Source organism: Aethalodelphis obliquidens, unplaced genomic scaffold (genome assembly GCF_003676395.1).
Source record: "Aethalodelphis obliquidens isolate GAN/ISIS:26980383/991018 unplaced genomic scaffold, ASM367639v1 scaffold91, whole genome shotgun sequence".
NCBI classification, from domain to species: Eukaryota; Metazoa; Chordata; class Mammalia; order Artiodactyla; family Delphinidae; genus Aethalodelphis; species Aethalodelphis obliquidens.
In genome coordinates this window covers 5,262,461-5,275,375 of record NW_020838035.1, presented here as the reverse complement: position 1 = coordinate 5,275,375, position 12,915 = coordinate 5,262,461, and the positions used below count along the sequence as shown (strand labels likewise).

The 12,915-nt window shown below is 41.9% G+C and overlaps 1 protein-coding gene across 2 annotated transcripts in view; it reads left to right on the top strand.

The window, feature by feature from the left end:
* Positions 1 to 10,646, top strand: part of PNPLA4 (patatin like domain 4, phospholipase and triacylglycerol lipase) — a 32,898-nt gene extending 22,252 nt beyond the window's left edge. For both annotated transcript variants that reach the window (XM_027095520.1, XM_027095521.1), the window contains exons 6-7: positions 4,993 to 5,145; positions 5,867 to 10,646. In XM_027095520.1, coding sequence (XP_026951321.1) covers positions 4,993 to 5,145; positions 5,867 to 6,007 — 294 coding nt within the window. In that variant the 3' untranslated portion in view covers positions 6,008 to 10,646. The remainder of the gene's footprint in view (positions 1 to 4,992; positions 5,146 to 5,866) is intronic.
* Positions 10,647 to 12,915: the final 2,269 nt, after the last annotated feature.

Below are 12,915 nucleotides of genomic sequence, written 5' to 3'. Positions count from 1 at the left end.
AGGCGTGACTGTTTGTTCTCTATATCATGACAGCAAACAAGGTATGTTTGTAACTAAAATTTTTTTTTTCAAACCTCCTTCACTTCCCCTGGTCCGCTTCCCCTGGTCCGCTTCCCCTCAGCCCTGCAGAAGCAGCTCTGGTCTTCCCCACCTCCACTGTGTCTTACAGTGTGTGAGGAAGAACAGTGAGTGTGGAGTGAATGGACCAGCTCCACCCCTTTTGCCAGCATGCTTTCCAGCAGGGCTGGCAAATATTTTCTTTTTTTTTTTTAATTGAAGTAAAGTTGATTTACAGTCTTGTGCCAATCTCTTCTGTACAGCAAAGTGACTCAGTTATACACAGAGACATTCTTTTTTCATATTCTTTTCCATTCTGTTTTATCCCAGGAGGTTAGATATAGTTCCCTGTGCTGTACAGTAGGACCTTGTTTTTCATCCATCCTATACATAATAGTTTGCATCTGCTAACCCCAAACTCCCAGCCCAACCCCCTCCCTCCCATGCTCCCCCTTGACAACCACAAGTCTGTTCTCTGTGTCTGGGTGTCTGTTTTTGTTTCATAGATAAGTTCATTTGTGTCAGATTTTAGATTCCACATATGTACGGCATCATATGGTATTTATCTTTCTTTTTCTGACTTCATGCAAATATTTTCTGAAAGTATCAGATACTAACTACTTCTGCATTGTGGGACATACTGTCTGGACCAGCACAACTCCTCAACTTTGCTGTTTTGTGGGAAAACTCTGTGAAGTGGGAAATGTCATGGCTGGGTGCCAATAAAACTTCATTTCCCGAAGCAGGTGGTTGCCCAACCCCTGACCTGGAACAAGTAACCCTGCCAGCATCAATTTCCTTTTCTGTAAAATGAGGAAACTGAACATACCACTAGGATGACCCTCCTACCCAATAGGGTCATAGTAAAGGTCAAATTAAATGATACATGAGAGGCTGTTTAATAAACCATTAGGCCCTGTGCCATGGTATTTATAATAATTATAGATATAAGTGTCTCATTCAGTCTTCCAAAAAAAGTACTTTAAAAATTTATTTTATTGAAGTATAGTTGATGTACAATGTTGTCTTTAATTTCTGCTGCACAGCACAGTGACTCAGTTATACACATATATACATTCTTTTTCATATTGTTTTCCATTACTCTTTATCAGAGGATATTGAATATAATTCCCTGTGCTCTGCAGTAGGACCTTGTTGTTTATCCATTCTATATATACTAGTTTGCATCTGCTAACCCCAAACTCCCAATTCCTCCCTCCCCAGCCCCCCTTCCCCCTGGCAGCCACAAGTCTGTTCTCTAGGTCTGTGAGTCTGTTTCTGTTTTGTAGGTAAGTTCATTTGTGTCACATTTTAGGTTCCACATGTAAGTGATATCATGTGGTATTTGTCTTTCTGACAAAAGTATTTTTTTTGACTTGCTTTTTGAGCAAAATACACTTGAAGCAAATTCAGCCCTGCATCGCGGTTCTATCGTGAGCATGTCGCAGTGTGGAGTGCACACCCAGGCACACACTGGGTGCTGTGGAAGGACTTGCTAGATGAACAAATAAGCCCTTTCAGCTCAAGTGCCCACCTCAGGTTTTAAAGTTTCCTCTTTAATTATGTAACAAGAGTTGCTGGAATCCGTGAGCCTCGCATGTACCCATAACATGTCATGTGTAAGGCAGAGGTTGACACGTACTGACAGATGAATACCCTGCCGGGCTTGGGTGTGACAGGTGCCATTACCCTTTAGAATAACTGCATTAGCTCTGGTTTCCAGTGCTGTCACCCTCAGAGGACAGTTACACTAGACCCCCTACCCCACCACGGGGCACGAGATTTTCTTCTCTACCTAGCAGTTGTGTCTTCACAAGTCTCTGGGCTTAGGCAGTGGACCTTACCATGGAGCACGTTTAGAATATGGGAATCAAGGGTATTAGGACAAGTGACAACAACTGCGGGGACAGAAGCAAGTTTGATTTATTTATTTATTTATTTATTTATTTTTTTGTGGTACGCGGGCCTCTCACTGTTGTGGCCTCTCCCGTTGCGGAGCACAGGCTCTGGACGCGCAGGCTCAGCGGCCATGGCTCACGGGCCCAGCCGCTCCGTGGCATGTGGAATCTTCCAGGACCGGGGCACGAACCCGTGTCCCCTGCATCGGAGGCGGACTCTCAACCACTGCGCCACCAGGGAAGCCCGCAAGTTTGATTTTTGAAACACATTTTGCCCGGGAATTTTTTTTTTTTTTACATATTTGGGCATTCCCTTTCCTTTGAGGATGATGGTACTAGGTACTAAAACTAACCAACACAGGGCAACGCTACCCTGGGAAGACCCATGAGGAAAATTTTGGAATCCTAGGACTCATGGCAGTAATTCCCAGCTTATGGAGTGCTGTCCACGAGGTGGGAATGGGGGACTGACCTGGAGGAATGTATTGCAAACGGTCAGAGAATCATGGCCAGGAGTATATAAAACGCAGAATTTTAAACGTCTGTACCACATGCAGTATATTTGCATGGAAGAATGTTGGCTGCTGTTGGCGTCGTTTCCAGCAGTTTTGCTAGAATCTGAGTGCCCGAGTGTGTGTGTGTGGTTGTTGGGAGTGATACAGCTCAGGAGAGCATGAGCCAGGAGTAAGATGCACTCTGCACGTAGAACTGAGCTGGTGGGGTTAGGGTGACAGAGGAGTCAGTAACGCTGAAGACTGAATCAAGTCATTGGATAAGCTGTATGTTTTCCCTAGTCATTTATCCAATCACAATAAGCTAACAAGAGCAAACGAAACTTGGAAAAAAAGATTTCCATTTCCCTGAAACCTCAGTCATTAGCCCTATGGTAGATTAGAACACTTTGCAATTTAATGAGCCAGACTGCCCTTCTTTTCCTTAAGTTGAATAAATCAGGTGAGCTCTCAGTTAAGTTATATGACCCTTGGTACATATTTCTAATTTCCCTTGATGAAACCTATATGAATTTTTACATCATTGGTGAGATGTTCTACTGAGGATAAGAAAGGTAATTTTGGAAGGTGTCTTTTTCTTCTCTCTCTAGGTACTATCCTATTCCAGAAATTGGTGTCTACACCCAAAGCAATCAGGGAAGAAAAAAAAAGCTCCAGGTCAATAAGGCACAGAACCAGATATCTCGGGGCCTTCTCACTACAAACCTCCCTTTTTTAGACTGTGTTTGTATAGTCGTGTGTGTGTGTATATATGTATGCATATACCCACATACACATATTATACACAAATATGTGTGCTCTATAATAAACATAATTATATGTGTTTTGTTCTTTTAAAAATAATGGCAATAAGCAAATTATCTAGGCCAGGTTCATTTTAATCTAATCTATTTATGTTTTCTGCTCCACCAAAATGCAGTTCCCTCAATAGAAATTTTCAACACATTTTCACCTTTTATTTACTTACTTTTATTCCCTCTGCGGGGAGTTGGTGGCTGGCTGAGGCCTTTGTAAACTATGCTGTACTGATCATTTAGTAACCAGCTCTAGAAATCAAAACAAGAAAGATTTAAAAAAGACATGTTAGAAAAGAGGAATGAACAGTTTTAACTGAGTTAAGGATGCTTTATTTTATTTTTTTATTTTTAAAATTTTTGGCTGTGTTGGATCTTCGTTGCTGGGCGTGGGCTTTCTCTAGTTCCGGGGAGCAGCGGCTACTCTTCGTTGTGGTGCGTGGGCTCAGTAGTTGTGGCTCGTGGGCTTCAGTAGTTGCGGCACATGGGCTCAGTAGTTGTGGTGCATGGGCTTAGTTGCTCCGTGGCATGTGGGATCTTCCTGGACTAGGGATCAAACCCATGTCCTCCGCATTAGCAGGTGGATTCTTAACCACTGCGCCACCAGGGAAGCCCCAGGATGCTTTATTCTAACTGGTTTCTTGCTCATCACCCCACCTTCTTGCTTTCTCCACAAAAGATTCTTCTGTGCAGCATTCTCCACACTTTCCAGCCCCCCCTTTTTTTTCTCACATCACCTGCAGGGTATTTCCAATTCAGATACAGCTGGGAGCATTTGAACTTCAGTGTTGCATGTTTGCTTATTTATTTATTGTTAGAGCGGATTCGGTTAACATGTGGGCTCAAGGAAAGATGGAGACTCTTTTGCCTTGAAACAATGTAAGGAGTATTATCTTTGTGTTTCTTCAATCCTTTCCCAGTGTACAATGCTGCACAAGCCTCTAGAAGCTTCTCTGACCTGCTCTGTCCATGCCTTTCCTTCAGGCTTGGGTCTGAAAGCACAGAATCTTTTCTGAGTAATGTTCCTGTTTAACACAGCACCTCTCCTCCCCAGTTCTTCAAGGCTTGAAGACGTTACATACTCAGGAACCGCTTTGGAAATGGAAGGGTTTCTGGCGGTTCTATTTATTTTTAAGTTTGCTACAGAAAATGCCGATTTCCAGTTCTTAGGATAAAAGTAGAACCTCCTGGGACTTCCCTGGCAGTCCAGTGGTTAAGACTCTGCGCTTCCACTGCAGGGGGGCACAGGTTCCATCCCTAGTCGGGGAACTAAGATCCCACAAGCCACAGCAGCACAAACTCCTGTTTTGGGGACGGTTTGCTCAGTGTCAGAGTAAACCTGGCTTTGCATTCTGATTAGATAATGAATCCCAGCCTAATTACACATGGCTTCTTATGCAAGCACCGTCATCAGTAAAAATTTAGGTACTTCTTATGTACTTCGATGTATAAGTATATCGAAATGATCTACTTAAAGCTTTTAAACAATTGGAGAGACTTCCTGATTCCGTTCAGGGTTCTTATTATATGGGTTAATGATATGCATACAAAGAGTTGCTTTGCTTCCAAAACAAATCTAATCTGACGAGTCCTGATAAATCGTAAGTTAAGGGCGTTCCCAAGGCATGCCTTGTTAGAAGGAAAGAGTCCTTTTGGGGAAATGCATGCTCATTTTCTTCACGTGGGAGGGATGTTGTCGACAGGTGCTGATGAGCCGTGTGCTTTCCACAGAAATGGGTAGACGGATGCTTTACCAACAGCCTGCCCCTCCTGCCTGTAGGCCGGACAGTGACCGTCTCAGCATTCAGCGGGAGAGTGGACATCTCCCCGCAGGACGAAGGGCAGCTGGATTTCTATGTGACCATAGGCAAGCAGGACATACTGGTGAGTAATGATGTTCACTGGTAACTGAAGACTCCTCATCTCCAAAAACTTTCCACATGCTTCGAGAACTTTGGCAACTCAGTTTTATGTACAAATTGCATAAATATTTTAAATAATCTACATGTGTCATGCATATGGACATGACTGTTACTATCAACAGTCTATTTGTGAAACATTTTCCATTTCTTCACTTATTTTTCAGGTCAGTATACTGGGCAGGATTTCAGTGCACTTTTAAATTAGATCACTTAATTGTTTTAAAAGATGGCAGGAATTAAGTAGGTAAGAGAAAAACTTAGGACCTAACAGAATAACTTACATAAAAATGTGGATTCCCTTAATCTCGTCGAATAGCTCTCAACGGGAGGTGATATCGTACGCAGGAGACACTGTCAGTGTCTGGAGCCGGTTTTGGTCATCACGTCTGGGGTGTGTGCTGGCATCTAGTGGGTGGAGCCCGGGGAGGCTACTCAGCATCCTACAGTGCACAGGACGGCCCCACCACAAAGAAGCATCTGGCCCAAAACGTCAGTGGTCCCCAGGCTGAGAAACCCTCATGCAGTGTATGGGTGGGGGTGAATTTTTAAATTTAATTTTCTTCCTCCTGATTTTTTTTTAGATTGCTAATAGCATCTATGATAAGAAAGCTTCGGTTACACAGATGATGTCCATTTACCTGTACCGTAATATCCTCCAGCTTCCATTTGTCTTTCTATCCTAGCTGTCCACGGCAAACTTGCTGAGGCTTCACCAAGCCCTTTTCCCACCAAGCGAGACGATAATGGAATCACTATATCGTCGTGGCTTTGATGACGCCATCAAGTTTTTACTTAAAGAAAGTTGGTTTGAATACAACGCTTAAAACTTTACAACGCAAAGCACATTTCAGACCGTTCTTGATGGAGGTCTCTAATCCTTTTTTAAAAGCCTATCATAACTCTCTATCTGTTTTGTTATTAGTTTTTGTAATATTTGTAATTTTTAAATCATTACTTGGTGCAAGGAAATGAGGCATTTTGGTTGAATTTGGCAGCGTCATTAAGAAGGTTACACTCAGGTGATAAGGAATCGTTGTAAGAGAACCACCGCATCCTTTGAAAGCCCGCTGGGAATGTAAGGGGTTCTCTGGGGAAACCGTGGAATGCTGAAAATGAGGTTCGTGGTGCACACATTCTCTGCACGGATAACGTGGCAGCACCCTTCAGACGTGAAGCACGGGCGTTTCCAGGAGACTCCGGTGTCCTGTAGCTCCAGAATGGAAGGAAGCATGTTCTCAGGCTGCACCCCACTCCCTCTCAGGTGGGCCAGGAGGGATGTGAGAAATAGTCAGCGTCATGAAAGGCCTTTAACAAGGGGTGGAGCAACAAAGGCTTGCTTTTCCTAGGTGTGTACAGTTGTTCCTGGGGTGGAGGTAGAAAGGTGAATAGCAGAGAGTAACCGGAAGCCCAGAGTTTGAAATTAGGTATGTCTTCCTTAGCCCTCGCCCTCCGGAAACCTGCTCGCCAGCTCACGTCATTGTCAGGCTCTTCTGACGCCTCCCTGTCGTTAATATTCTCTGTCCTTATCTCCCCAGCTCTTTCTCTGTCCTGGTTTCTCTGTCTTTCTCTCCCTTGTCCTTCAAGGCCATACTTCACCAAGTGTTCAGTCATTACTCTGTGTACCAGACATAGGTACTCTAAGAACTTAAATGGATAAGATACTACTAGACACGAAGAGCCAAGTCAACCAAGTAGCCTAGCAAATAACAATTCAGTCCAGAATCATCATTCCTTCATTATTTTTAAATCATGCTATACCGACCCCAGGTCTTCCAGTTTTTGAGTAGTTGTCCTGTCACTTGAGGACTCATGTGTAGGTTTACACTGACTCATGTACACCCGTCTTAAATCTTAACTCGTTTTTATGGTGCTTTCCCAAGCATGAACTCTTAATTACTATGAAGCAGTGAGACACAAACCAATTTAATTGCATGTCTTTAATTGTTTTGCATTTCTCTTTTTACCGTTTGAAACCATCTTTAAGTCAATTTTATGGTTCTTGCCCAAAATACACAACTTTTAGCACAGAAACACCAACTACTGCTTGTTTTCTTACGAGTCATGCCAGGACTCGGAGAGTAGTGATGTTTCTTGGGGGTCTGTGTTTTTTCCTACTCTAGCAAACATGTAGTTAAATCTTAATATGTTGTTCTCATAAGTGACTTGAAGTGGATGGATTCTCCGTTCTTCCATCTGTTTATTCACTAGATTTTCCCCTTACCTGTTATTTTATGTGAATAATCTATTTGTATGCTATATCAGTAAATTACTTATCGATTCCTCCCCGAGCAAAACCAAACCTTCATATGTTAGACTTTTAAAAACGATATCGTACCTTCTACATATGTCTTTGACCATGTGAGTGGATGGTACTTGCCTTGAAAAATCCTGTAAGATGGTGGAAAGATGGGTCTGCAGGGCAGCAACTTTCTAACACTTGGGAGACGTGGCCCCGTAATACAGCACCTCATCTGTAGCATCAGCGTCCTCCAGGTGTGCTGTGCCATCTCCTCACCCGGGGCCTGTCACAGCCCACGCTGCGTGGTGGCTACGGAGCGTCCCCATGCAGCTGTAGTAACAGAAATGGGCGCTAACGACAGGGTGCCCATGTTATTGGGACCAGCCCTTCAAAGCGCTGTAGCACTGGTGTATGGAACATCTGAAGAGACTTTCTGACCCGGTTCCTGATAGGTTTGCTCGGTAATTACTGGGACTGGCAGCTTGATAAGTGCCCGTTTCCCTGTTGGGGTAATTTCCTAATATCTTTGAATCTGTCATTTAAAATTTCATTAGTCTTCTTTTCAGTAACAGTCTCTACTTTGTAACTATGGTAACCCACTGCTTCTACTGACAATTAGAGAAAATAGATTTGGTTTTGAAGTTAAGTAATGTGCGAAAGGACCAAGCAGTATATTTAAAACAAAAAAAACAAAACCCCCCCACAAAACTCTCTTACATTCTGGTTTCCCAATATGGGGCATTGTGTGTGCATATGAGAAGCTTGCAAAGAAAGAGCTGTGAGGCTCTGAGCATTGAATTATGATTCTAAACAGACATGGGCAGTTAACATGGACACATTTCATTTATGCTGCTTTTTTTCCTGATGAATAAAACACATACATATAATTACATATATATATATATATATAAGTCATAGAAATGTTTCTGGATCTAGGGCATTACTTTTACAGTTGAGGAACCAATGATTAGGGAAATTCGGGGTTTTGAGGTTTTTCTGGCCTGAGCTATGTCTACATTATAGCAAAATAAAACTGAAATTTGAAGTAATTATCCACATAACTTGAAGTGGGAGGAAAAGCAATTACTGCAGATGAGGAAAAGTGGATAAACTTCAGTAATAATAATAATTGCTATCATATACGAGTAACAGTATTATTTCATTATAACTTTGTATTAAAGTACTATTAAAAGTAGTTATTATCATTGTTCACAGATTGACAGTTTAGGTGGGCTGAATTCATGTAATTGCTCACCTCTGCACTTACTTTTGCCCCTATTGACACAACTCAAAGCTTTGCTGACTAAATGCTAATACATATAGTTATGCATCCTCACATACGTCCCCTTGGGATAATTCTCCTGCTCTCTCTCTTTTTTTTTTTAATATCCCTTTCTCTTGACGGACTTCAAGAGGGGCAAGAATAGGATTCAATCTTTTCCTTGTTATATATAGAAAGCATCTCTGAATATGCAGTCTTGCACAACTCATAATAGCATATCCAACTTGATCTTGAAATAAGGTAAAGGTAGTTTGTTGGAAGCACAGACGAGGGAAGGGATGGATTTCGCTGCCACTTCTCATGGCTCCTTGCACGGGATGCACAGAAGCAATGGTAGTAGACGGAGGATGTCATCATCCCTAGCAAGGCATCTTAGTCTATTCAGGCTGCTGTAACAGAAAACCACAGACATTGCTCCCTGTTCTAAAGCCTAGGAAGTCCAAGATCAAGGCACTGGCCGATTCACTGTCTTCACAGGTGGAAGGGGTGAGTAAGCTTTCCAGGTCCTTTCTTAAGGACGCTAATCCCATTCATAAGGGCTCCACCCTTGTGATCTAACCACCTCCCAAAGGCCCCACTTCCTGTTACCATCACCTTAGGGGTTAGGATTTCAACCTATGGTTTTTTTGTCGGCGGGACACAGACATGCCATCTGTAGCTCAAAGGGAGGTAGATTTGCTGCTGTACAACGAGGGGAGGGAGGAATGTCCATGAAACCCAGGTAATTCCCTTGGGTATCCCCTCTACTACCATCACTAGTGGACTAGTTAGTGGAAAACTACTGCGACTGTCTATGGCAGAAGCAAGAGTACAGATCAGTCAGGACTGAACATTTGGGTCATTGCGCTGGAGGACGGGCTCTGATCACCAGAGGTTTGGGTGGAAGCAGAGAGAGTGCATGATGGAGAATCAGTGAGCGGAGTGAGACTTAGCTGAGGAGCAGTGACACAGCCACAGGCGGGTATCCGGCAGCACAAGGCAGGAGCAGTGCTCTGGGACGGCCAACCTGATGCAAGACAGTGAAGCCTTGGCACTGTTCAGAACCCCGGGCCTCCATCACTGCTGACTGAGGGAGCCTCCTGCTCATGTCCTTTGAGTGCACTCTGTGTGACTGGATTTATCTGGCAGTAACCACCTGGCTTGTGGGAACTCAGTTCCCTGACCAGGGATTGATCCAGTGAAAGTGAAAGGGCGGAAACCTCATCACTGGACCGCCAGGGAATTCCCTCTCTCTGACTTTAAGATAGTCAGAGCCACTGTCTTCTACTTGCTACCCAAGTGTAGTTGATACAGTTAAAATGCATCAATTCCTCCTCAACAACTAGGGAAAAAGTAGATGAAGCCTTGCAAATTATCTTTCACATAATGTCTTGTGTTTAAAAATCCCTGTGAAAGGAAGCAGGCTTTTACGGTAGGATATCTGTCTTCCTAAAGCATTAAGCGGTTGGTAAACACAAAAGGATTTCAGTTAGGTTGTCAGTTACAGAGACAGAGACTCACCATGTGTCTCCGAATGAGGGGTGTGATGCTGCATTGGAATTTACATGCAGTATGAGGAGAACCATCATTTGAATATGATAGTTTTAACACACTAAAGCTGAAGGACATTGTATGGGCTGCGCTACTATCATTCCTCATATTTCACTATCAAGTGTGTTGTTAGATTAGCAGCTTTGCAAATCCCTGCCTAGCACACTGAGAACTGAATACATGATTGAGTTTGAACGGGTTTTCCGGTTTCACAATCTGAAAACTTGTTTCCAAACACAGTAAGGTTGTTTGATTGCCCGATATAACCACCCGTATATTGTGATGCTTGGTACACCATTCTCTTCAGAGATTTCCAACCTCTCTTTTTTTTTTTGTAAATAAGGTTTTTTAAAATTAATTAATTAATTTAGGCTGCATTGGGTCTTTCTCGCTGTATGGGGCTTTCTCTAGTTGCAGCGAGCAGGGGCTATTCGTTGTGGTGTGCGGGCTTCTCATTGCGGTGGCTTCTCTTGTTGCAGAGCACGGGTTTCAGTAGTTGTGGTACGTGGGCTCAGTAGTTGTGGCTCGCGGGCTTTAGAGCGCAGGCTTAGTAGTTGTGGCACATGGGCTTAGTTGCTCTGCAGTATGTGGGATCTTCCCGGACCATGGCTTGAACCCGTGTCCCCTGCTTTGGCAGGCGGATTCTTAACCACTGCACCACCAGGGGAGTCTGTAAATGTCCAACCTTGCTTGAATATGACCTACTTTATATGGTGATCCAATACCTATATGCATATATTTTACATACACATATGTATACATAAATTAAAAAATTAAAAATAATTTCATAAGACAGTACTCTCATTATGTGTAATTCTTTTTGATATTTTTTGTCACATTTTATTAAAAAATATTGTCATGACATTTAAATGATTCCACAGCTGCTAACAAGTCAGGAGCTAGAGTCTGAAAACACAATTCTAACCAAATTTTAGAACATCAGAGTCACTGAGGTTCTCAATTTGTGTTTAAAATGCCTTTGTTTAAATTAAAAAAATCACCCTTCATATATGGCATGGTAGAATAAATAATCAGTTCTGTGTTTGAAATATTTATTTCTTCTCTCATCCTAAGTTCTTTTTCTGTGTGGGGGGGATTTTTTTTTCTTTATTCAAACAGAAAGTCATGAAAATTATAATCATCCTCATCAGTTCACTCAGTCCCATTTATTTAATTTTGTTTTATCTTGATCTTTTGTTAGCACTTTTATGAATTCATCAGTTTTCCATTAGAGTTCTGAAAATGCTTATTCATTCAGTTCAGCAGTATGGTCAGTTACTGGAAACCTGTACTTGTCACAGTCTTTTCCATGAATTCCTTGAAGATGAAACCCTTTTATAGGAACATTTTTGCAAAAGCATCAGAGTACACCCAGAACTGCCTGTAAATGACAAAAGACTTAAAAATGACCATGGTTAAATATTTGATGAAAGTTCATAATCAATTGACAAGGAAATGTAGTTATTTCTGAGATATACATTTTAAATAACTAGAATTATGACATATAACATTATATCAGAACATATAAGATTTTTAGAAATTTCATGTAATGTCTGAAACATTTATATTAACATATTTCCATACAAATAACCCAAAGAAAGTTTAGTATTAGTTGTTTTTTTTGTTTGTTTTTTTATACTGCAGGTTGTTATTAATCACTTTTATATACATCGCTGTATACATGTCAATCCCAATCGCCCAATTCAGCACACCACCATCCCCACCCCACTGCAGTTTTCCCCCCTTGGTGTCCATACGTTTGTTCTCTACATCTGTGTCTCAACTTCTGCCCTGCAAACCGGTTCATCTGTACCATTTTTCTAGGTTCCACATACATGCGTTAATATATGATATTTGTTTTTCTCTTTCTGACTTACTTCACTCTGTATGGCAGTCTCTAGGTCCACCCACGTCTCAACAAATGACTCAATTTAGTTCCTTTTTATGGCTGAGTAATATTCCATTGTATATATATGTACCACAACTTCTTTATGCATTCATCTGTTGATGGGCATTTAGGTTGCTTCCATGACCTGGCTATTGTAAATAGTTCTGCAATGAACATTGGGGTGCATGTGTCTTTTTAAATTCTGGTTTTCTCTGGGTATATGCCCAGTAGTGGGATTGCTGGATCATATGGTAATTCTATTTTCAGTTTCTTAAGGAACCTCCATACTGTGCTCCACAGTGGCTGTATCAATTTACATTGCTACCAAAAGTGCGAGAGGGTTCCCTTTTCTCCACACCCTCTCCAGCATTTGTTGTTTGTAGATTGTCTGATGATGCCCATTATAACTGCTGTGAGGTGATAACTCATTGTAGTTTTGATTTGCATTTCTCTAATAATTAGTGATGTTGAGCAGCTTTTCATGTGCTTCTTGGCCATCTGTATGTCTTCTTTGGAGAAACATCTGCTTAGGTCTTCTGCCCAGTTTTGGACTGGGTTGTTTGATTCTTTAATATTGAGCTGCATGAGCTGCTTGTAAATTTTGGAGATTAATCTTTGGCAGTTGCTCCATATGCAAGTATTTTCTCCCATTCTGAGGGCTGTCTTTTTTTTAACATCTTTATTGGGGTATAATTGCTTTACAGTGGTGTGTTAGTTTCTGCTTTATAACAAAGTGAATCAGTTATACATATACATATGTTCCCATATCCCCTCCCTCTTGCGTCTCCCTCCC